Source organism: Meles meles, chromosome 16 (genome assembly GCF_922984935.1).
Source record: "Meles meles chromosome 16, mMelMel3.1 paternal haplotype, whole genome shotgun sequence".
In the NCBI taxonomy this organism is placed as follows: Eukaryota; Metazoa; Chordata; class Mammalia; order Carnivora; family Mustelidae; genus Meles; species Meles meles.
The window spans coordinates 64,436,583-64,462,072 of record NC_060081.1 but is presented as its reverse complement, the minus strand read 5'-3'; the positions used below and the strand labels follow the sequence as shown (position 1 = coordinate 64,462,072).

Genomic DNA, 25,490 nt, shown 5'->3' with positions numbered 1-25,490 from the left:
ATAGTTTGGGGTACCTGGGTGGCTCAGTCAATTAAGCCTCTGCCATAGGCTCTGGTGGTGATCTCAGAGTCCTGGGACCGAGCCCTGTGTCAGGGTCCCTGCTCAGAAGGGAGTCTGCTTCTCCTTCTCTCTCTGCCCTTCCTCCCCACTTGTGCTCACTCACTTGCTCTCAAACAAAATCTTTTAAAAAATGTTAGTGGTTCAACACGTAATTAATATAAAGGTGACTAAGGAGATACTTCACATCACTTTTTTTTGGTGCTAAGCCTTTGAAATCTAGTCTGAGTTTGACAATAGTGCATCTTAATTTGCACTAGTCACATTTCAAGAACTTAAGAGGCATGTGTAGCTAGTGGCTGCTGTATTGGACAGAGCAGCGGGTCTTGAAGATGAAGCTTGAGCTCGCCTGATTAAAAAATACCTCAATTTTCGACCACACTGCTTTCCTGCTCCTTAAGTGCTGTGAGGGTAAACACAACGGGACGGGAGCTTACGGACTGTCATTTAATCCTGCGGTGTCACCTCTTGCTCTCCACACTGCCCGGTGTCCCCAGTTCAGAGCGTTGAGCTTAGCACTGTCTAATAGAAATACAATACAAGCCACGTGTGTGGTTTAACATGTTTTAGGAACCACATTGGAAAAGTAAAAAGAGGTAAAAATTAATTTTTTTTAAATTTATTTATTTTTTTCAGCGTAACAGTATTCATTGTTTTTGGAGGTAAAAATTAATTTTAAGAATGTATTGAACCCAGTATATCGAAAATATTGTTTCAACATGTGCTTAATATTAAAAATTATTGATGATGACATATAGACCAATGGAATAGAATAGAAAGCCCAGAAATAAACCCTCATGCGTACAGTCAAACAATTTTTTACAAGAATGCCAAGGCCATTTAATAGGAAAAGGGACAGTGTTTTCAACAAACGGTGCTGGGAAGATTGAATATCCACATGTAAAAGAATGATGGTGGACACTTGCCTTATAGCATGTACAAAAATTAATTAGAAAGGGATCAGAGGCCTAAAGGTAAGAGCTGAAACTATGAAAGTCTTAGAAGAAAACATAGAGAAAAAGCTTTATGACATGGATTTGGCAGTGATTTCTTGGATATATTACCAAAAGCACAAGGAATACAAGAAGAAATAGGTAAGTTGTGCTACATCAAAATGAAAAACTTCCTGGCGATTCACATACCTGTACCCCTGGGGCTAATAATACATTATATGTTAATTAAAACAAAAACAAAAACAAAAAACTTCTCCGGTTCAAAGGGCACATTCAACAGAGTGGAAGTCAAGCCATGGAGTGGAAGAAAATATTTGCGAATTATAACCCCTGTTAAGGGGTTAATATCCAGAATATAGAAAGAACTCCTACAATTCAACAACAACAAAAACAAAACCCGTTAAGAATGGACAAAGGACTTGAATAGACATTTCTCCAAAGAAGTTATGTACATGGCCAAAAAGCACATGAAAAGATGCCCAGCATCACTAATCACTGGAGGAATGCAAATCAAAAACGCAAGATACTACTTTATACCCATCAGGATGGCTACTATATATATGTAGAGAGCGAGCACAAGTGTGCGCACGCAGCGGCTATGGAAGACAGTATGGTAGTTACCCAGAAAGTTGAATGTAGAATTACCTTATGACCCACTTCTGGGTATATGCCCAAAAGAATTGAAAGCAAGGACTCAAAGAACTCTTTGTATACCCATGTTCATAGAAGCATTAGTCACAATAGTCAGAAGATGGAAGCAACTCAAATGTCCATGGGCGGATGAATGGATAAATGAAATGGATAAATATATATACAAGGGAATATTATTCAACCTTACAAGGGAATTCTGACAGATGGATGAATCTCAAAGACATTATGCTAACTAAAATAAGCCAGTAACAAAAGGACAAGTCCTTTGTAATTCCACTTATATGAGGTCCCTACAGTAGTCAGATTCTTAGAGATAACAGGATGGTGGCTTCCAGGGGTTACGGAGGGGAATGAGAGTTAGTCTTTACTGGAAACAGAATTTCCGTTTTGTAAGATGAAAAGAGTTCTGGAGGTGGGTGGTGGTGATGGTTACATCACGATGGGAATGTGATTAATGCCACTGTACACTTAAAAATCATTAAGATGGTAAATTTCACATTATGTGTACTTTACCACAGCATTTTTAAAAAATTTTTTTTATTTTTTTTAAAGATTTTATTTATTTATTTGACAGACAGAGATCACAAGCAGGCAGAGAGGCAGAGAGAGAGAGAAGGAAGCAGGCTCCCTGCTGAGCAGAGAGTCCGATGCGGGGCTCGATCCCAGGACCCTGGGATCATGACCTGAGCCGAAAGCAGAGGCTTTAACCCACTGAGCCACCCAGGCGCCCCTACCACAGCATTTTTTAAAATTCCCTCGCCTTCCAAAAAAAGACCTAATTACTTCTGAGACCATCCATGAACATTTCAAATGGGAAAAGAGATGAAGAAAAGAGCCATGAATAAAGGGACTAAAAAAATAAGAAGCTATCAAAAACTATAAGTATTATGATTCAAAAAGATAGCTTAAAGGTGATTTAAAAGATATTAGATCAGCTGCTTTAAATTTGTTCTGTCACTGCTTTAAATATAGAAGAACCCTGTTGTATTTAAAAAACTATCAGTGGGGCGCCTGGGTGGCTCAGTAGGTTAAAGCCTCTGCCTTCGGCTCAGGTCATGATCTCAGGGTTGTGGAATCCAGCCCCGCATTGGGCTCTCTGCTCAGCAGGGAGCCTGCTTCTTCTCTCTCTCTCTGCCTGCCTCTCTGCCTACTTGTGATCTCTCTCTCTATCAAATAAATAAATAAAATATTTAAAAGGAAAAAAAAACTATCACTGAGATAGTTTACATTCCTTTTCTTACTAAGTCTTCAAATCCAGCGTGTCTTACACGTTTAATCCATCTCAATGTGGACAACCCACAGCCGATGTGCTGACTAGCCACAAGTGGCTAGTGACTGTGGTATCAAGCAGCAGAGATGTGTAGAATCTTCCGACTGGACGCAAGAAGCCAGCAGACATTCTTAAAGCCAAGAAGTGACCTGAAGAGACTTATTTTTAAGGCTGTTGGACAGAAAGGGAGGGACAGCTAAGGGCTAGAAGCTTGGAAGTTTGTTTTGGACTCCCAGCCAGTGCAGACAGGGGACTGAATTACAGTAAAAGACACAAGGATGATGCCAGTAGCCACCGTTCATGGTGCTCTCGCGGGGTGGAAGGCATAATGTGCACCCCTTACACCTCTGTCTTTATTCCTGCACCAACTCAAAGAGATTGAGACTATCGCTTCTAGTAACAGAGAAGAAAATGGAAACGCAGAAGACAAAACACCTTGCTTAGGTTACCAAAACTCATAGGTAGCAGAACCAGGATGTAAACCAGGCCCATCTGGCTCGAGAGCTTAAGCCCTTATGCATTGAGCTGTGTCTTGCAAGGATGTAGACAAGAGGTCTGATCTGAAACATTCCCAGATGTAGAGGATTTGACAGCAGTGGAAGATGGGAGAATGGAAGATGGCAGAGGGCTGCAAAAAGGATGCAGGAGGGATTTGGATGCAGGGCTCTTGCCTGGAAATCTGGACGGATGGTGAGAAGTAAGGTGAAGATCCAGGCAGTAAAACATGATGGCTGATTTTTTTGTTTATTTTGTTTTGTTTCTTTTGAGGGGATGAATGCCAAGGTAAGGGGAGGCAGAGACTAAGTGTATAGTTTTTAAAGACCCAGAGGGACCAGGACTCCTGGGTGGTTCAGTCAGCTGAGCCTCCTGACTCTTGATCTCAGCTGAGGTCTTGATCTCAGGCTTGTGAGTTTAAGCCCTGTGTCATGCTCCATGCTGGGCATGGACCTACTTTTTAAAAATTTAAAAAATAAAAAAAAAAGACCTATAGGGACCAGTGGCATTTGGAAGTGGTGGATTTGGAGCTTGGCAGGTAGTTTAGAGCTGGCAGGGTGATCTGGATGTCACTTGGGTCCAGGAGATGGCAAGTTCCTGGGCAGGGGGTTCGTTTCCTTGTGAAGGGCTTGTAGAGACGCGGGTCTTAACCTCCTTTGGGTCCTGAATGACTCTGAGACTGGCTGAGAAGTTGGGAAGAGCCACTTGACCGATGACCCTGGTGCAAGTAGTTTGGGCAGAGTGGGAGGAGGGAGTGGAGCCTGCAGTGTGCCAAAGACTGACAGAGCAAGGAAGTTGAATGAGCGGGATGGTGAAGGCTGGCTCTGTGGGGGAGGAGAGAGGATGGGAGAGGGCCAATCAAAGGGATGATTTCTATTCTTATGAGAGTTAATTGGTATTTTAAGTAAAGTCAGATGAAATTTTGTTGTCCAAGATTGTCATAGAAACACCACCACCACCAAACCAACATGTAATATTAAAGTAGCCTTTAAACAATGGATAAACAAATATCATTTTTACCAAATTTATGATGGTAGGCACATCACATCAGTTCTCATATATGCCACCAAGAGAAGTTCTTAGAAACTTTTGATTTAGGCTCTGGAAAGCTCATGGAAAGAACATAAATATGCTTACTAGTTTGCATCAGAAGTTACATGTCCCCACACACTCTGCTGAGTGTGTCAGTGGTAAGTATGCCTATGTGTGCGCTCAGGTACCATAGGAAGAGGGTTGAGATGGGAATAGGGAGATGTGTGTACGTTATTCCTGGTCTGAAAATAGTCGTGAATAAGCAGTTGTTGGAGTTCTATATTTGCACAGTGATGGCCACTCTTATTTTCATGATTTGTCATGGGCTTTACTGCTTTATAGACTAGAGAAGACTCAGGTGCTAGGACCTACCTCTCCTCCTCATCCCTGTGCGACCTCAGCACCCTAGGGTTTCTCAAGGTAGCTCCAAGAGCCCACGGAAAGCCCCGAATGTGTGCTCAATCTGACTTGCAGCACCTGTGTGCTGTCAGCCTTCAGGACAATAGCTTGAAAGTGACTGTGACCCTGAGGAGTTCCAGGAAAATGTGGAACTTATTGATCAAATCCTATTGGTTCTTCTGGCTGGGCATTGTAAGATTGGAGGTGGATCTATGTGGAACTCCCCAGGTTCTAGGCCACAGGACTGATAAACCCTGTGAATGTCATTCAATCTTATGTGTCAAAGAAACCGGTAACTTCCAGATGAAATACTACCTTCAAATTATTACTCATCAGGTGAGCGTATTAAAACCATCCTGGGCCTGCTGAGGCAGCACCACAGCCCCATCCCATTCCAGGGGCCGGGCCCCAGGGTCCTGCAGCTCTGCTCTGCTCAGCTCAGACCTTGGGGGGGGCTGCCCTACTCTGGACAAGGGCCCTGGAGATTTTCCAACAGAGAGGGTGAAGGAAAAGTTTACTTAGCTTACCTTCCTTTTTGACAAGGAAATCGATTTGAGGTTTGACCTGTCAAATGCACTTAAAAAATAGGGGAATCTGGAGCACATCAGAAGGGGCTAGGGGACGAGCTTAAACAGAAGATAGTTTGGTGACAAAAGCTGCCGGGCGAAGGCAGCTATGACTGCCATGACTGGCGGCTGTGCTGCTGGCATCATTGGAGTGTGGAGCGCTTTAAAAAAATGACGTGTAGGGGCGCCTGGGTGGCTCAGCGGGTTAAAGCCTCTGCCTTCAGCTCAGGTCATGATCCCAGGGTCCTGGGATCGAGCCCCGCATCGGGCTCTCTGCTTGGCTGGGAGCCTGCTTCCTCCTCTCTCTCTCTCTGCCTGCCTCTCTGCCTACTTGTAATCTCTATCTGTCAAATAAATAAATCTTTAAAAAAAAAAAAAAATGACGTGTATATCCAAGAGAACTGAAAGCAGGGTCCCAAAGAGGTTTTGCACACGCATGTTCATTGAGGCATTATTCACAACAACCAAACTGTAGAAGCCACCTGAATATCCCATCGACAGCTGAATGGATACAGAAAATGTGGTCTCTACATACTGTGGAATATTTTTCAGCCTTAAAGAGGAAGGAGATTCTCTTTCCCCCAGATAAGTAAATAAAATCTTTAGAAAAAACAAAAAACAACAACCAAAAAAGGAAGGCCATCCTGTCACATGGTATAACAAAGATGATAAACCTTGAGGACATTATTATAAGTAAAATAAGCCGGTCACAGAAACGCAAATACTGCATAGTTCCACCTATAGGACGTATTAAAGTAGTCAGACTCTTGGAAACAGAAAGTAGAATGGTGGTTGCCAGGGTCTGGCGGAGTGGGGGAAAGGAAGTTGTTCAGTGGTTATAGAGTTTCGGTTTTGCAAGATGAAAAGAATTCTGGAGATCTGTCGTGCAACAGTGTCCATAAAGTTGACACTACCATACAGTACACTTAAAAATGGCTAAGATGGTAAATTTTATGCTGTTTTTTACCAAAATAAAAAAAAAACAAAAACAAAAACCGAGCCAGCTAAAACAACTGATGTACCTTTTGCCATTACGCTTAATTGTCACCCTCCCATGGCCCGCCTCTGTGTGGGAGGTGGCGGGGTTAGAGCAGCAGCTGCCGCTGCAATCTCTGTGACTTGCTGAGCGCCCACTGTGTACCAGGAGGCACGCTCTAGCCTTTCTTACCCCCCGAGTCAGTTCACCGAGCAGCGTGGCAGCCCTGGGAGGTAGGCATCACTGTCTCCATTTTCCAGTGAGGAGTCAGATCATGAGGAATGAAATCGTTTGCCCAGGAATACACAGGTCATGATGGTAGGGGTTTGGGGCAAGCCCAGTTCTGTCTGATATTAGACTCTTAACCGCATTCTCAGCTCCCATTTCTTCATCCATTCATTCAGCGAAAATGGTTTCTGTCTGCCAGGCCCTGTGCTGTATGCGAAAGATGCCGTGGTGATAGGCCCTGACCTCACAGAACTCAGAGCCTAGCTGGGGTGAGAGACAGTAAAGCAGGAAAAGATGGGAACAAAGACGCAGATGCAGTGACAAATTCTGATAAATGCTATGAAAGAAATAGAGGACTGCTGTGGACACTCTTCAGCACAGAGGTTGCAGACTATCTTAGACATTTAAAAGGGTGTTCAGAGAAGGCCTTACAAGAGCTGTGATTCTCAGAGAAGAAAGAGAGGCATGCCACCACCACCAAACCCTCTGGAATCTGCAAGAGCCACAAATCTATGATCTCAGAAAACGTGGCTGAAATAAAGGACAAGAAAATAAAATTCAAAGAAGCAAAGGGGAAGAAAGCCCAGAAAGCCTACAATCTCAGGATTGTAGAATGGCCTGTGATGAAAGAATCCCAGTCCTGCCGAATCCCAGCAGTGTTTCCTTGTCCCACCAGCCCACTTCACCTCTCAGGTCCGCAAATTCCTCATCTGTATGGGGAGAAAAAGACCAAGAACCTCTGGTTAGATAGATTTCTGGGGGTACTAGTTAGTAGTGGTAGTAGAATAATTACAAAACTGCTTCTGTTTATTGCTCTTATGATTGGACTGCATCTTGAATGCTTGTTCAGCTCGGACAGCCACATTTTGAGAATGCATCCAAAGAGCAGGTTACTAGAGAAAGTGTGGAATGAGTTTGGGAGGCTCAACACTGCAGAGGCGAGGGCCAGAGTGGGGAATGACCATCTCCAGTGTGTGAAGGCTGATGGGTGCACCAAGAGGTTGACTGGTCACACCATGGAGAGTGCTCACTTGTTCTGTGTTTCTTCAAAAGGCAGATCTAAAACCTGGGAATCAGACCCAATTAAGAAAGGAACTTTGTGATAAATGGTTATCAGTGGTCATGGGCACCCACATCATGGGCAAATTCAAACGGAGACTGGGAAACGGGTTGCTATAGGAGTTTTTAATTGGGAAAGCAGTTGCTCGGCATATAGTGTCCATATATATTGTTCCATTCCTGTTTCTAAGTTACTTTAGAACTATGGCTTTAAGCTGGAGGCATGCTATTATATTTGGTTGTAGATGAACCGGCCATGTACACCACTACAGAAGTTCAGCCAAAAGCCTATCTGTATTTATTAGAAATTTGAAATGTAAAGGAGCTCTACGTGGCATTGACCTTCATCACAGATTCTTGTCTTCTGCCCCAACCCCATTAGCCTCTCGCTTTTTCACTCTGTTGCTATTTGTAACAACCTACACGCTTTGGGAAATGTGCTAACATTTTTTCCATTTATATATTAATTCAAATTTTAATTTTTTGTTTTGAATACATAGCACATTCACATTGTTGAGCATTTTAAAAAATATTTTATTTGAGAGAGTGAGCAAGAGGGGGTGTGGAGAAGCAGACCACCCCCCCGCCCCGCACTGATCAGCCCAACGTTGTACTCCATCCCAGAACCTTGGTTTGAGACCTGAGCTGAAGGCAGATACTTAACACCCAGATGCCCTGCACATCGTGGAACATTTAAAAGGTTTCACAGGGAAGAGTTTCACTGACTCCTCATTCCCCTTTCCAGAGGCAACCAAGGGTACTAGTTTCTCATGTATTGTCTAGAGATATTTTAAGTGTGTGTGTCTGTCTATGTATATATGTATGTATATAGTGTGTGTGTGTACACATGTATGGATATGTGTGTATATAGTGTGCACATACACTGTATACACACATACATATGTATACATACACATAAGCACATGTCTATTTTTTCTTCCTCCCTTGGCTTTTTAAAAAAACGTGATCAAGATATCATGAAGATTAAGCCCTAGTATAAAAAAGGTTCCCTCATTCTTTTTCACAGGTACATATTATTCTGTTCCCTTTTTTGCGGACAATCAGGTCATTTCCACGTGTGCCATTACAGTGTTGACAGCGGGTTACCTTGTACATGCAGCACTGCACACGCGGACCGGCGCATCCAGAGGCTGCGTTCCGGAGGCAGACCGGCTGAGTCAAAGGGAATGAGCATTGGCAATTTCATTAGCTACTGTTATGTACTTCTCAGTAGAGAATTTACCAGTTTTCACTCCTGCAGGCAGTGTGTGGGTACCCTACTTCCTCAAACCCTTGTCAACCCAGTATGTTGTCAAACATTCTGAGCTTTTCCAAAGTAAACGAAAAAAAGAGAGCCTAAGTGATTTTAATTAGTATTTCTTTTACTGTGAGTGAGATTGGCCTCCTCTCCCCGTGTGCCATCTTGCTGGGCTTCGCTGCAGTGAGGCCGTTGTTATCAATGCAGTGCAGACTGAGCCTGGCAGTAGGCGGGGGAGCATCATATCCAGAGGGGAGAGCCAGAGAGTTCTTTTTTCAGTCAGTGTTCTTGAGAGGTTCAAGCCGGCTCACTCCCCTGCAAGCTATTTTGCCTGTAAACTCTGGCCCACCCTGGAAAAATTCAATGAAAACAAAACAAATGTAATTCAGCAGTAAAACCACATCCAGAACAAACCATTTATATTGTTTTTAAAAATTTTAGTTTTAAATTTAATAAAGTAATTTGCTTTTGTACTTGAAACAAAATTTAGGATGCAAGTAACATAATGTTTAATTTTGGAAGGCTCTGTCCCACACTTCCAAGGGTGCAGGCTCTGACTAGTTGCCTCTCAAGGTATCCTAGGTTTGTTCCCAGCCACCTCCTGTCCCCAACTCCTTGCCCCTGGCCCTACCCTCCTTCTTCTGCCTTCCCCTGCTTTCTGCAGTTTCTCTGTGTGAGAGCAGGTTTGAGCACAGAGCAAAATCTTTTCACTGGGAGCGTCGGCCTGGCACAGCCTCACCGCTCATTAGCAGCCTGACCCATACTCATCTAAACCGCTTGGGACCAAACCAGCTCCATCTGCTTTCACCTGGACAGGGCCCTTCCAGTCCTAGCAGCACACACTTGCTTTGGGTGTTTGCAGGTTCAGACTATCTTGGTGGTCGGTGGCAGTGCCATCCTTCCAGTCACTCGGGGCCAGGACCTCACAGGCCGCCCGGTTGCTCTGCATTCAGTGCCCACACACCCCACCCACACACCCCACTTTAGGAAATCCTGTCAGCTCTACTTTCCAAGTGTGTTTACAATCCAGCCCCTTCTCTTTGCCTCCCATCTGGGCCATCTCAGTTCCTACTGCTCTCCTCTTCTGCCCAGGTTGCTGACATAACCCCCTGACAGGTTTCCTCCTCCTCCACTTGCTCGTCCTGCCGGCTGCTCTCCGCGCGGCCAGCAGGGGCGCCCGCAGCACGCACGCTGGACCCCGTCAGCCCTCTCTGTTCCAAGCACTCCCCAGGGCTCTGCAGCCCCAGACAGACCAGGTCGTCACAGGGCCCTGCGCAGTGGGCCTCCTCACCTCTCTGGTCCTCTCCTCCTGCTTTCTTGACTGCTCCCACCCCGCTTAATGGGCTTCCTTGCTGTCCTTTAACCAGCTGGGCACATTCCAACTTCAAGGTCCGGGCGCCAGCTTGTGCCTCTGCCTAGAACGCTCCTCCCCACATCCAGACGGCTCACTTCCTCACCTCCAGGCCTCGGCTCCAATGCCACAGTCTCAGTGAGGCCAGTCCAAGCCCCCGTTCCCTGTTGCGATCCCACCCCGCCCCCCTTCCCTGCTTTATTTTTCTCCGTTGTACTTATTACTTTTTTTTTTTAAAGATTTTATTTATTTATTTGACAGACAGCGATCACAAGTAGGCAGAGAGGCAGGCAGAGAGAGAGGGAAAGCAGGCTCCCCACTGAGCAGAGAGCCCCATGCGGGGCTCGATTCCAGGACTCTGGGATCATGACCTGGGCTGAAGGCAGAGGCTTTAACCCACTGAACCACCCAGGCACCCCTGCACTTGTTACTCTCTAACACACAATTTCATTTATTTATTTGGTTTATCGTCTTTCCTCTTCCCCTTAGAATGTGAACTCTGAGGAGGCAGAAATTTATATATATATATATATATATATATATATATATATATATATATTTTTTTTTTTTTTTTTTTTTTTTTTAATCTCACTCATAATGTATAGACCAGTGCCTGACACAGGGTAGGTGCTTAGTAAAGAGTTGTTAAATGGATTTACTTTCCCCTCTTTTCTGTTAAATGAATTAGCTATCTCCTTTTTCCTCACCAGACTTGTTCCTCAGAGTCTGTCAAACCTAAGCGAAATCAAACAAGTGTGTTTTGATGCTGGTGATGTGAATTAAAGCCAGGAGCACTGCTCCATATTTTCCTGAGGAAGCTTGCAGTATAAATACTCTAGCATCGGGGCGCCTGGGTGGCTCAGTGGGTTAAAGCCTCTGCCTTCGGCTCGGGTCATTATCCCAGGGTCCTGGGATAGAGCCCCACATCAGGCTCTCTGCTCATCAGGGAGCCTGCTTCCTCTTCTCTCCCTGCCTGCCTCTCTGACGAGTTGCAATCTCTATCAAATAAATAAATAAATAATCTTTTTAAAAAAAATTAATAAAATAAATAAATAAATAAATAAATACTCTAGCATCATTTGGGTAACAACTTTTATGGAAGGATTAAGTATGACACAAGAAATGCCACTGAAGAAAGAAATATATGCAGACTACGTCTGGAGGATTCGATGTAGATTCAGGGGCTGCTCCTGAGAAGGCTGTAAACAAACAAGAGCATATTCAGAGAAAAGCAGTGGCTGGTGCAGACTTTCCAACCTGTGACACAAAGGGCAGGAACAGGGATGGTCGGCTTGGGGGTAAAGCCTGCTAGGGAATGGGATTCCTTGTGTCAGATGTTGCAAAGGTATCACGAGCAAGATGAACAGGTCTAGTAATCATTTCCTTATTCCCCTCTGCCCCATCCAAAGCACATCTAGCTTTTGCGGAACCCGAACATTAAGAAGGAGGCCTTAGAATGTAGGTATAAAGAATATATAAATATAAAGACTAGAAGCATGAGTTTATAAAAAAATATATAGGTAGAGGTCATTGAAGGTGCCCATGCCAGTGAGGGTCCCAAAAGCTTCCACTTCCTCAGTTTCTTGGTAAACCCACCCCATTCACAATGCATATGCCAGCAAAACTGAGCTCCTTGTGGCCCTCCACACATGCTGTGTTTTCTTTTTCCCTCTCTGGCTCTGCAGAGTGTTCCCTGGGAACCCTCGTTTCTCAACAGTAACTGCTCATTCTTGAACTTCTCATTCAGAGGCTGACTCTTCTGTGAGGCCTTAGCCAAGTCCTCCAGATAACTGAGCTTGGTGGTACGGCCTTCCTCTGCCCTCACTGAATCTTATATCTGCTTCTACTACGACGCTTGGCTTATTGTTTGCTTTTGTTTGATTGTCAGGGTTCCCTTATACTGTGTATCAGTCAGGACAGGCTGGATTACGCTGTAGTAACAAGCAGCTCCAAAAACCATAGTGGCTTCCCAACAGCAAGGTTATTCCTGGCTCACACTCTGCTTACATTGTGGGTCAGCGTTTGTCTTCAGTTTGCACTAAGAGAGTAGCCGCAGTCTGCAACATGGCCAGTTGAGGGCCAGAGAGTAAATAGCGAAGCAAAGCATGTCCTTTCTCGTCAAGCTTTCCCCTAGAGATGGCCCCCTTGCCTGCGTGTCATTGGTTATGTCTGTCTTCAGGTGAGCAGGGAACTCCAGCGTGTCCAGAAGGAGAGCAAGCCCCAGGATACTGGTAGAGAGCCTCACAGTCACAGCAAACAATTCGCTTCTTGAGGACAGGGATCACATCTTTCTAAAAATCTTTGTATACCCAGTATCTAGCTCATGGTACTTAGTACACAGTAAGTCCTCAACTATTTTTGAGTGAAAAATTTAGAGAGCGAAACCTACAAGCAGGATCTCTCTCTCTCTCTGCTTACCGCAAGGAACCATTCCCAACATCATTTCAACCTCAGTAAAGGCTGACCTTCCTGTCAACTGGAAGTATTCAAACATGGGCTTTCCTAACCAGTTAGAGATATTTTCAAGATGATTCAGGCAAAGATGAGAGGTTGGAAATATGTGGTCTCTAAAATCCCTCTAATTCTGATTACTCTGTATTTATATTATGATTATCTTTCTGAGTTTGAGAAGGAATAACTTAATGTTCACCAAAGAGGTGATAACATCTGACTGGAGCAGGCTATTTCTGTTGGTGACTTGACAGAAACAATTGCTCGAGGGGGAAAAACAAGTAGAGAGCTCTGGCCGCAAGCCCTCAGCTGAAGGGTGATTACTAAATGCAGAAAGTATTGTGACCTTACATATCCAGAGAGTAAAACGAGGCCAGCTCTGGGCTTGGCGTGGCTTTGACACTTGAGGATTCTGGCTTAGAAACAGGCTGGAATTCTTTGTAACTCCTTTCTTTGTTTCAGCAAAACCTGGTAATTGTAGCCAGCAGATCTGCTGGCCTGCCAAGGTCCTGCCCACACACATTCCTGAGGATGGACGGTTTCCTTGTGCTCTTTTTGTTATAGATTCTTGATGACTGACTTGGTCTAATCACTTGGCTCTGCTGTAACAGAACTCTTTACTCACACCTGAGTAAATAATGTATGGCCTTTTCTGACAGTAGAGATTGTCACACGTAGTAAAGACCACAGTAGCCTTCACAATGTCGAGTCATTCTAATTTAAAACAACAATAATAACATTGGAATAAATCAGCTCGTAAAACCTTTGAACCCTCTGTAAGAAGGCTCAAATTAGGGGCGCCTGGGTGGCTCAGTGGGTTAAAGCCTCTGCCTTCGGCTCAGGTCATGATCTCAGGGTCCTTGGATCGAGCCCTGCATCGGGCCCTCTGCTCAGCAGGGAGCCTGCTTCCCACCCCCTCCAACCCTGCCCTGTGCCTGTCTCTCTGCCTACTTGCGATCTGTCAAATAAATAGAAAAATCTTTTTTAAAAAAAGTCTCAATATAATTAATAATGTAAAACTAATTATAGGTAGTGGATTTATTATTCAGTTGGTATTCAGAGTGAATGTGGCCTAAAAAACAGCGTAGGATCTAGCGTCAGGACATCGGGCTCATCCATAAACCTGCTGTGTGATGTTGGCCACGTCACCTCCCGTCCTTGCTCACTGCTCCTCGGAGCTGAGATGGGGAAGGAGTGATAATGACCAACTCAGGAGGCTGTGGGGATGGATCAAAAGAAATGAAAGCACTTGGCCGGCTACAAAGCACTTTGAGTGATAAAATTATAGTAAATCCAGTTTCCTAGTTGGTCGTGGAAATTTCTCAGCCTTTCTTTCCGGCATAGTCATGGCGCCATCAGGGCAAGTCGATCCTCTTGTGTGTGGTGTTATCTTCTCCTGCAGAAGTCTCTTGAGATTGAACCCATTGATTGAATTCAGCGCGCTGGCAGTGGTTCCCAGTGCCAGCCACCAGTCCCCACTACTGGGATTGCTTGAGTCGTGCCAAACAGTGATTCTGACAGGTGTTCCCACACTCCATTGCTCCCAGCCCCGGCTGCATTCATACGAGAGCCTGCTGGGTGTTCTGTTTTGTTTGCACATCTGGCCTGGAACCACTTTTTGACACTTCCGGTGCATTGGGTCGAGGGGTACTGTGGCTCGGAGGGCAGTGGTTCACAGATGTTTTTCAGCTACCATGTGTAACTTCACACAAGTGTGTGATAGGATGCTTGTGAGTAGGGCATTTTTAAGTGTCAAAAGTCTGCATTTCAAGGATTCTGCCTCCGTTTGTGCCTTTGTGGATTTCAGGGTGTCAGTGGTTCTACAAAGTGGTCAAATCTGTTGATGGATTGAAACTAATATTTGAAAACAGTGAATGGTCACCTCCCCTCCACCTCCCTGGTACAGATAAACCCATGGCAATTGTCATTTGTTGTTCCAGTTGAATGACTTCCACAAGGCCAGGTTGCCAAGCAAATGAGAAGCTATAGGGCTACCAGGCGGGGGCTCCATTTGGAAAAGCCTGGGCACCCGTTCTGCGCACACAAGGTGGTTCCTGTCACAGTGAAACTCCCAGCTCTAAATGAGAGTAGCTCACATCCACTGCCTTTGCAGGGTGTCCTGCTCACGGGCACTGTTACTTTTAATGTATTTTAATTCTTACTGATGCTCTTTAATACTTACTGATAGTCTTTAATTATTGATAATCAACACACAATTATAACAAATTCAAATGATATAGAAAGTATAAATTAAAAAAAATAATTAAAAATGATTCCTCTCTGATAAAGTCATTCACGATTTAATGGATCAGTATTTATTCTTTGTTCTTTTGTTTATTGTTTATTTGAGAGAGAATGCGCACCTGAAGGAGTGGGCAGAAGGAGAGGAAGAGCGAGAATCCTCAGCAGACTCCGTGCTCAGCACATAGCCTGATGTGGGGCTCATCTCATGACCCCGCGATCACGACCCCAGCAAAAACTGAGTTGGTCACTCAACGGACTGAGCCATCCAGGCGTCCCTGTTCTTCATTCTTGTAAATGCTGTTTCTGTTCAAGCAAATTAGGTCTACACAGATTGTTCTTTATACAGTGAAATATATTTTATTACACACGACACTACGTAGTTTATTAAGTAAGTCTTGGAAAGGCACCTGGGTGGCATCGTTGCTTAAGTGTCTGCCTTTGGCTGAGGTCATGATCCCAGGGTCATGGGATTGAGCCCCCCCCACCCCGTCAGGCTCCCCGCTTAGTGGGAAGTCCTTTTCTCCCTCTCCCTCTGCCCCTCTCCCAGCTCGTGCATGCATGTGCACTTTCTCTCTCAAATAAATCAAATAAATAAAATCTTGTTGAAAAAGTCTTAGAAATGTATTTGCATCAGTACCCGTAGGTGTTAATCCTTTTGAACGGCTGCAGTTCACTTCCTAGCACTCGTTGTGTTGCCTTGTCACCTCCCAACTACCCAACTAACGGATGTTGTTCGTGCTGTGAACTGATGGAGTGAATGACCTGACTGGTATCTTTGCAATCACGTGCCTCTTTTTTTGTACTTCATCAGATAGTGTGGGTTCTTCAAAGGGAAATGGCTAGATGAAAGGAGAGCCCTTTTCATCTGTTGCTAAATTGACTTCCATAAGGGCACCTGGGTGGCTCAGTCTATTAAGTGTCTGCCTTCGGCTCAGGTCATGATCCCAGAGTCCTGGGATCGAGCCCGGCGTCGGTTTGCCTGCTCAGTGGGGGGCCTGCTTCCTCCTCTTGCTCTGCTGCTTCCCCTGCTTGTGCTCTCTCACTCTCTGTCAAATAAGTAAATAAACTCTTTAAAAAATAATAATAATAAGTTGCCCTCCATAAAAATTTCACCAATTTATACTCTCACCAGTGGTGCATGAATACGGCAAGGTCTGTTTTTCTGATTTTTGCCAATCTGTGAGGAAGGGAGAAGAGCCTCATCTTTTAAAAAAAGATTCATTTATTTAGAGAGAGAGTGAGCGAGCAAGTGTGTGGGCACGGGGAGGGGTAGAGGGATGGGGAGAGAGAGAATCCCAAGCAGACTCTCCTCTGAGCCGACCAGGGGCTCTATCTCACAACCCTGGGATCATGACCTGAGCTGAAATCAAGAGTCCAACGACTTGTGCGTAAGCCTTGTTAATGGTTTCCTTTAGTATTCAAAAATCTGTAGCATTTATGAAGTCAAATCAATCAACCTTTTCTTTTGCAGTTTCTAGGTTTTCAGTCTTGCACGGGAAGAATTTTTCAGCAAAACTTAAGTTTTTTACTGTATTTTTTCTAATATATTTGCCATTTTGCTTGCTATATTTCTCTGTTAAATTCACCTGGAAATTATTGTTCTTTAAAATATGAGTTAGGCTTGAAGTTAGTTGTCATTATACTTATTAATTTGTCTGTCTTTTCCAACGTCTTTAAAAATAACACTGCTTTCATACTCTGAAAATCCCATACATGCAAAGTGCAGCCAGATGAGCCATCCATCCATTTACTATTTCTTATGCTGATAACACGTTATTTCCATTACTCAAGCTTTAACATATGTTTTCCTGTCAGGTAAAGCACGTTCTTCTAAATAGCTGTTTTAGAACTTTTAAGCTGCTTTTTTCCCCTTCCAGAGGAATTTCAGATTTAGCTTGCCAAATTGCATTAAAAAATCCTCAAACATTTTTAAATACAATTTTAAATTTTATTGGCAGTTCCTCAATCATTTTTAAATAAAATTTTCAAACATGTAGAAAAACTGAAATAATTTTTTAGTGAATATCCATTACTCACCACCTAGATTTTACCATTAACTTTTTACGATATTTGCTTTACCTGGTAGCATTTTGATTGTGATCGTGGTTGTAACTGTACTGAGTTTAGAGATTAACCTAGAGAGGACTGATATCTACATAATTCTGAATCTTTGTCTCTAGGAATACGCTGTTCTTCTCCCTTTATTTAGCTCTTCTTTTTTTGTTCTTGCTGAAGTTTTGTGGTTATTGTTATATAGATTTTGCACATCTTACAAAGGTTTATTCTGAGATCTTTTCCACATATGGTTGCTAATGTGAGTGGGCTCTTCTCCCCACCTCCACCCCCCATTTCCTTCCCTAATTGATTATTTTCGGCATATGGAAAACTTTGTGATAAGTGTGCGTATTACAGATGTGTCTTATCATATTACCCCATCCTTTACTAGTTACAATGGTTTTTAAGATTTTCTCACTAGATAATCTCCTCATATGCAAATATAACCAATTTGTCTTCTCTCTCTCTTTTGTTTTACTGCATGTCCCTCACATTTTAAAAAATCATATTTTACTGCTTAGGATCCCATTACAATATTAAGTAATGATAGTGGGAATTCTTATCTTGTTCCTGACTTGAATATTTCATTATTAGGTATAATGTTTTGGGGGTTTCTGGTAGAAATTCTTTATGTGGGAACATTTCCTTCTTTTTTCCCTCATTTCCTTTATTCGCTAAATCTTTTCAAGAAGGCAAGTTTAGACTGGAACAACACTTTAGACCAGTTGGACCTGAGAGGCATACACAGAACACTCAATAGCAACAGAATATGCACCTTCTTCTCAAGAGTACCTGGGAGATTTACATATGGTTTATTATATCGCATGACCAACTTCTAAATATGTTTCATGACTTTTTAAAAGAATATGAAGTTGGAGCACTGTGAGTGTCACTGTAAAGTCGCAGGAGACAGCCCAGTCCTCGGTGTAGCCCAGGAAACCTTAGGGGCCCCCACAGTCATGCACCATCAATAAACTATACTGTACCCCCAGATTAGGAAGTGGATTATCGTAGAATATTCAGCTCTTCCCGGATCTGTCAAACTAGCCTCCCGTAGGAGTCACATGCTCTGCCTCCAGTCTTGTCTGCTTGATCTTTCAAAACCACAGCAGCATGTCCCGGTCTCTCACCGTGACTCTGTGACCCTGTCGGCCGCTCCCATGATTCCTGTTCTTACTGATGAGTCGTGCGCTGTTCGGGAGCGCTGCAGCCGGACCTGGAGAGAGTCTGCTGAGACTCGCATCTCTAAACATCTCAGTCATCCTGTCCTGCTTACTGTCCTCCCAGTTCCTTCCTCAGAACTAAAAAAAAGAAAAAAAAAGTTCTTAACTCATCTTTCAGAATTTGACCTATAAACTCATACTTTGTCAGGCCCCGCGTGTATATTCTGTAGTGTTGAACTGTGCCGATTGTTAGCTGCAACTGTGCTAAGTTAGTGAATTGATCGACTGTCTCTCAGTTCCCAAAGACGGATTTTCTTAAAGTTACATGCTTTTGTTCTCATTTTGTTAAAATTACTAGACAGGAATTTTTATGACAGAGTGTCAAAAAGATTATATAGAGAATGATGAGGGATTCCTGGGTGGCTCAGTCGGTTAAGTGTCTGCCTTCAGCTCAGGTCATGATCCCAGAGTCCTGGGATCGAGCACCGCATCAGGCTCCCTGCTCAGCGGGAAGCCTGCTTCTCCCTCTGCCTGCTGCTCCCCCTGCTTTTGTGCTCGCTCTCTGATAAATAAATAGATAAAATCTTAAAAAAAAAAAAAGATGAACATGCAGTTGTCATCTGGCCCTTCTCTGTGAGTCTTCAGCAGCATTAAACCTTGCATGTGTATCAGCCCCCGGCACTCAGGCTTGGTTTAGGAAACTGTGTTTCCACGTGGTCATTAAGATCTCATTAGTCAGACCTGGTCCACGAATGTCTTCTGGATGAATGGGTTTCTGGATAATTGGAGCTTTACCCTTTAAGTACCTATTCTATTGGATACCCTTTTAAAAAAGTGTAATACAGGGGCGCCTGGGTGGCTCAGTGGGTTAAAGCCTCTGCCTTCAGCTCAGGTCATGGTCCCAGGGTCCTGGGATCGAGTACTGCATGGGCTCTCTGCTCCATAGGGAGCCTGCTTCCTCCTCTCTCTCTCTGCCTGCCTCTCTGCCTGCTTGTGATCTTTGTCAAATAAATAAATAAAATCTTTAAAAAAATAAAAATAAATTAAAGTGTATGACAAATAAACTTACCTAAATGGGTAATGTTGTTAAAAACAGTCCCGTGGTAAGCATCCAGGTGGTAAGTAGATGGGTGTTCCCTGAAGAATTCTTTCAACTTTGTCGAATGTTTGAAAATTTTCCTAATAAATATTGAGGGGGGAGAGATCACTTTGGAAAGTCCTGTGGCCCTTATTCCAACAGCCTTGCGGTCACTCAGCTCAGTGTGGAGCAGCTAAGGCTGCAGGCAGGCCCCGGAGCAGGAGTGCCTGGGTTCCTGCGTGGGGGCGGAGGCGGGGGCGGCCTAGCTGTGTGCCCTTCAGGCAAGCGCTCTGCTGCAGGGGTGGTGGTGGGAGTGACCTGAGCCGGTGTGTGTGTGTGTGTGTGTGTGTGTGTGTGCGCGCGCGCGCGCGGAGCCTCCTCCAGCACTGAACGCCGCATGGTGGCGGAGTGGCCACTGTCCCCGCGCCTGCTCCTTTCACTTGCCTTCCCTATCAACCACTGATCTGCTCAGAGCGTCCCTGGGAGTGCTGCTGTCCTTGATCCTTGCTTTGAATGACAGTGTGAGGCTCCTTTGAGGCTTGACTTTGAATGACAAATAAGTCCATCTTTGTGTTGCAAACTTTCCCAGCCTTGGCCAGTAAAATACCAGGAACAGGATTTAACGCTTCCTCGGTGAAGCCCAACCCCATCCCAGACCTCAGTGGTGGCACTGTGGCATCGGTGCCCTGTCCGCGGGGCCCTGTGCTCTCCTGCTCATGAGTTCTGCACTCCCCCGCCCCCCAGCTCAGGTCTCTTCAGTTTGTGCTGGTGCTCCACTAGCTGGCAGCTCTGAGCTCTCTTCCCTCTCTCCTCTCTCTCCTCTCTCCTCTGCACCCTCCTGTTCACGACCAGCTGTCCCCCTCTACCCAGAGCAGAAATAAATCCTACCAGGGTAGGTCAGGCAGTAGCAGAAATAAATGATGTCCCCTGTGTAGGGACCTCAGAAGGGGTAAGGAAGTCCCTCTTGTACAAAACGGAGAGCTTTAGTGCTCTATCCTCCGCCCCTTTCGGGTTTGACCTTTTAATGGTCTTCAGCGTATTCACAGGTGTTTTCGGTCATCACAACTCAGAGCATTTCATCACCCCAGAAGAAACCTCATACCCATTAGCGGTGGCTCCCATTCTCGCCCTTGGCAACCACTGGTCTGTTTTCCATCCCTGTGGATGGATGTCTCCCGGGCCTTTCCTACAAATGCAGTGATAGGACATGAGACGTTTGGGGCCACCTACTTGCAGTTCGCATGTTTCCATGCGTGTTGTGGCACGCGATGGCACCTCAGGCCCCCGCCAGATAGACGTCCCCGGTTTGGTCTGTGCGTCTGCCTGCTGGTGCACACCGAGGTGGTTTCTACCTCGTAGCCATTATTATGAGGTCATGCGTATCTGTGCACAGTGTTCGTGTGAATCTGTTGTTACTTCTCTTGTGTGCGTACGTAGCACTGGACTTACTGGGTCTTGTGGTAACTATTTCACTTCTCGAAGAACTGCCAAACTGATTTACAGAGCGGCTCTGCCAATTTACAGACATCTCGCCGGCCACAGAGGAAGGCTCCCATTTCACCCCGGCCTCACCTGTGTGTGTTATTATCTGTCATCCTGATGAAAGCCATCCTGGTGCGTGTGGCCGGGCAGCAGGCAGGGAAAGGCCACAGAGGGAGGCCCGGCTCCTGTGGGCCGCCAGACGCCCCACCCCCCTTCACACACTGCGGCTGACTTTGGCCTCTGGGCCTGACTTGGGAGAGGCAGAGGCGGCGTCTCGTTCTCATGTGTGGGAAGGCTATGAAAAGAAAAACCCTTGTTGGCCCAAACATTTAAACAAGAATTACACTAGATGTTTTGTTCTCACTCTGACGTGGTCAGAATTAATTTGGAGATCGAAAAGGATTATTTTGTTGTTATTGTTGTTGCTTGGTTTTTGAATCTGAGTTACTTAATACAAGAACACAGAGGGAAATACAAAACAAAACATATGTCTTAAGTCTATTACATGGTATTGGAACCCCCCCAGGTCATTCTTCAGGGCCCTACTTTGTTGGTGTGTGGGGGCTCCACATTCAGGCCGCTGGGGAACTTCTCAAGAAAAGGTCCCTGTGATAGAAGACAAGCTCCAGGGTTTGTCTGGAAGTTCACAGCCAGAGCCCAAGAGATCATGAGCGTTTTTTTTCTTCCTCCTTAGGTTTAATAGGAAAAACTTGCTTTCTGCAAACAACTGAGAAAACTGCCCTTGGAAACTGTTTCTTTGGTCCACATGGAGCAGCTGGAACTTACACTGTGAGGCCCTTGACAGGACAGGCGCTCACCCCCGGTCAGCCAGTGTGACTGTCGCCATGGCTAGCAAGAGGAAGTCCACCACCCCGTGCATGATCCCTGTGAAGACCGTGGTGCTACAGGACGCCAGCGCGGAGGCCCAGCCCGCCGAGGCTTTACCGGAAGGACCCCAGCAGGAGCTGCCCCCCGAAGCGCCTGCCAGCAGCAGCGAGGCTGCCCCGACCTCCAGCAGTACTGATGGCCCCGCCCTGGCCAACGGGCACCGGGGCACTTTGGACGGCTATTCGTATTCCTGCAAATACTGTGATTTCAGATCCCAGGACATAACTCAGTTTGTGGGACATATGAACGCAGAGCACCCAGACTTTAATAAGGATCCAACTTTTGTATGCACTGAATGCAGTTTTCTGGCAAAAACTCCTGAGGGCCTTTCTCTGCACAATGCCAAGTGTCACTCGGGAGAAGCCAGCTTTGTGTGGCATGTGGCCAAGCCAGACAATCATGTGGTCGTGGAGCAGAGCGTCCCCGAGAGCACCTGTGCTCCTGACATACCGAGTGAGCCCAACGCCGAAGGGACTGACGGACAGGCCGAAATCATCATTACCAAAACTCCAATCATGAAGATAATGAAAGGCAAAGCTGAAGCCAAAAAAATTCATACGCTCAAGGAGAACATGCCCAGTCAGCCTGTGGGTGACACGGCCTTACCAAACCCACCGGCTGGGGAGACCGAGGCGAAGGAGGGGGACCACCCCTTTGTCAATGGGGCGGTCCCGGTCAGTCAGCCGGCCACCACCTCGGCCAAAGGGCCACACGCAGCCAACGGGCCCCTGCTGGGAGCGGTGCCGGTCCTGCCGGCCGGCATAGCACAGTTCCTCCCCCTGCAGCAGCCGCCCCCCGTGCACGCCCAGCACCATGGGCACCAGCCACTGCCCACGTCCAAGTCCCTCCCCAAGGTGATGATCCCCCTGAGCAGCATTCCCACCTACAATGCCGCCATGGACTCCAACAGCTTTCTGAAGAACTCGTTCCATAAGTTCCCCTACCCGACCAAAGCGGAGCTCTGCTATCTGACCGTGGTCACCAAGTACCCGGAAGAGCAGCTCAAGATCTGGTTCACAGCCCAGAGGCTGAAGCAGGGCATCAGCTGGTCCCCCGAGGAGATTGAGGATGCCCGGAAGAAGATGTTCAACACGGTCATTCAGTCCGTTCCCCAGCCCACGATCACCGTCCTCAACACGCCCCTGGTCGCCAATGCCGGCGGCGTCCAGCACCTCATCCAGGCCGCCCTCCCGGGTCACGTGGTGGGGCAGCCGGAGGGCACAGCAGGCGGCTTGCTGGTCACGCAGCCGCTGACGGCCAACGGGCTGCAGGCACCCAGCTCGTCCCTGCCACCCGCCGTCACGTCGGTGCCCAAGCAGCCCCCCGCGGCGCCCATTAACACGGTGTGCTCCAACACGGCGTCGGCGGTGAAGGTGGTCAACGCGGCCCAGTCGCTGCTCACGGCGTGCCCCAGCATCACCTCGCAGGCCTTCCTGGACGCCAGCATCTACAAGAACAAGAAGTCTCACGAGCAGCTGTCCGCCCTGAAGGGAAGCTTCTGCCGGAACCAGTTCCCAGGGCAGAGCGAGGTGGAGCACCTGACCAAAGTGACCGGCCTCAGCACCAGGGAGGTGCGCAAGTGGTTCAGCGACCGCAGGTACCACTGCCGGAACCTGAAGGGCTCCAGGGCCATGCTGCCCGGCGACCCTGGTGCCATCGTCATTGACCCCGGGCCCGAGGCGCCCTTCTCTCCGGCGGCGGCCAAGGCCCCCGAGGTGCCCTGTGTCCCGCCAGCCGCCACCCTGGCAGCCCCCCCTTCCGCCAGACGCCAGGCCTGGCACCAGACCCCCGATTTCACCCCAACCAAGTACAAGGAGCGAGCTCCAGAGCAGCTCAGAGCCCTGGAGAGCAGTTTTGCACAAAACCCCCTTCCTCCCGACGAGGAGCTGGACCGCCTGCGGACTGAAACCAAGATGACCCGGAGAGAGATCGACAGCTGGTTCTCAGAGAGGCGGAAGAGAGTGAGCGCCGAGGACCCCAGAAGGGCCGACGAGGGCCCCGGCCCGGATGAGGAGGCGGTGGCGGCTGCCGAGGACGAGGCGGGAGAAGGGGAGCTGGTGGGAGACCTGAGGGTCCCCGGCGAAGACGGCTCCCTGGAAGGGCTCAGCAGCCACGCCCTGGCGGAGCGCAAGGTCAGCCCCATCAAAATCAACCTCAAGAACCTGCGGGTCACCGAGGCCAACGGCAGGAGCGAGCTCCCGGGGCCGGGCGCCTGTGAGCCCGAAGAGGATGGGCCCGGCAAGCCTGCCGAGCAGCCCCCCGGCAAGGCGAGCTGCAAGAAGACGGCCCAGCAGCGGCACCTGCTGCGCCAGCTCTTCGTGCAGACGCGCTGGCCCAGCACCCAGGACTATGATGCCATCACGGCCCAGACCGGTCTGCCGCGGCCCGAGGTGGTGCGCTGGTTCGGGGACAGCAGGTACGCCCTGAAGAACGGCCAGCTCAAGTGGTACGAAGACTATAAGCGGGGCAACTTCCCTCCAGGGCTGCTGGTCATCGCCCCTGGCAACCGGGAGCTGCTGCAGGACTACTATGGGACGCACAAGACGCTGCGGGAGGAGGACCTGCAGAGCCTCTGCGACCAGACCCAGATGAGCTCCCAGCAGGTCAAGCAGTGGTTTGCGGAGAAGATGGGCGAGGACACCCGGGCTGTGGCGGACACGGGCGGCGAGGACCAGGGCGCCGGTGAGCCTGCAGCCGTGCACAAAGGGACCGGGGACGCGTATGCGGAGGTGTCGGAAAACAGTGAGTTGTGGGAGCCCGGTGCCCCTGAGGCCAGCTCGGAGCCCTTTGACACCCGGAGTCCCCAGGCTGGACTTCAGCTGGGTAAGGAGACCTCGGGGTCCGGGGCCATCCGCTGTGGGGAGGGTGCGGGCCCTGACGGGCCACAGGGGTGGCTACTCTTCCTAAGCTCCCTGGCAGTGGGACCAGCTGCTTCAGGGGCACCTGGCAGCAGAAGCCATTAGAGCGTGAGGGAAAATGACCTACAGTGTGATGTGTTTCCTGTGTCATTAGGGGAAGGAACACAGTGGGCCTGTAAGTGTGCAAGCTCTTCTAGACATTCCCTAGCAGTGGGAGAGTCGGTCAAAGCGCCCTCAGAGTCAGACGGAACCACAACCCCGGGTGTAAGAAGAGAGAGCAAGGACTGTTGAGGAAATTCCGCTCAGGACGGGGAGCAGAAGGGAGGGGCTCCAATTGCCCTTAGATGTGGGAAGTGCTTTTATGTAAATGGTGAAAGCCCTGTAATTTGCATTTGTTGCTTTTTCTGATTTGGAGAAATGGAAAATCATCTTCCTTCTTAGACATCTGTGGAATCAAAAGCTCGAGTTTTGTTCCTCCGTTTCTCTGGATCGTATCCCTGGCATTAGCTTGAAAGAAAACTTTAGAAGATAACTTACCAAAGATAGTTTTAAAGCCCCAGACAAGTCACTTTGTCAGTATCGGGTCCTGACCCCGGGGGGTCCCAGCCTCCCCTTCCCCTCCCCATCGTCGGGGTTTTGTCTCCGTTGAGGCCTCATCACAGGATGGCCAGCAGCCCGTGGAAACTGAGCAAGTGGATTCTCCGATTCTCCGATTTGGGGACCTTTAGAAGCTGGTTCTGGGGCCAATATTTCCAGACTTGGCCCTGTTTTCCTCAGGCCTCCATGAGTCAGTGAGACCCTCACAGGCGGTGGTGGGCTCCAGGAAACAGGACTGGCTTTGAGGGGCTGGTTGCCTGCGACACCTTCTCCAGCACTGGGCGTGCCCCTGGGGATTGCCCACCCCTGGCTTGCTGGCAACTAGAACAATCTAGATTCTTTAAATTAAAATTTCACTGAAGTATATTTTGGGGGTAGC

General features: G+C 47.3%; 1 protein-coding gene across 2 annotated transcripts in view; it reads left to right on the top strand.

Annotated features, from left to right (window-relative positions):
* Positions 1 to 25,490, top strand: part of ZHX3 (zinc fingers and homeoboxes 3) — a 94,321-nt gene that overhangs the window by 68,050 nt on the left and 781 nt on the right. For both annotated transcript variants that reach the window (XM_045980897.1, XM_045980896.1), the window contains exon 2: positions 21,463 to 24,479. In XM_045980897.1, coding sequence (XP_045836853.1) covers positions 21,614 to 24,479 — 2,866 coding nt within the window. In that variant the 5' untranslated portion in view covers positions 21,463 to 21,613. The remainder of the gene's footprint in view (positions 1 to 21,462; positions 24,480 to 25,490) is intronic.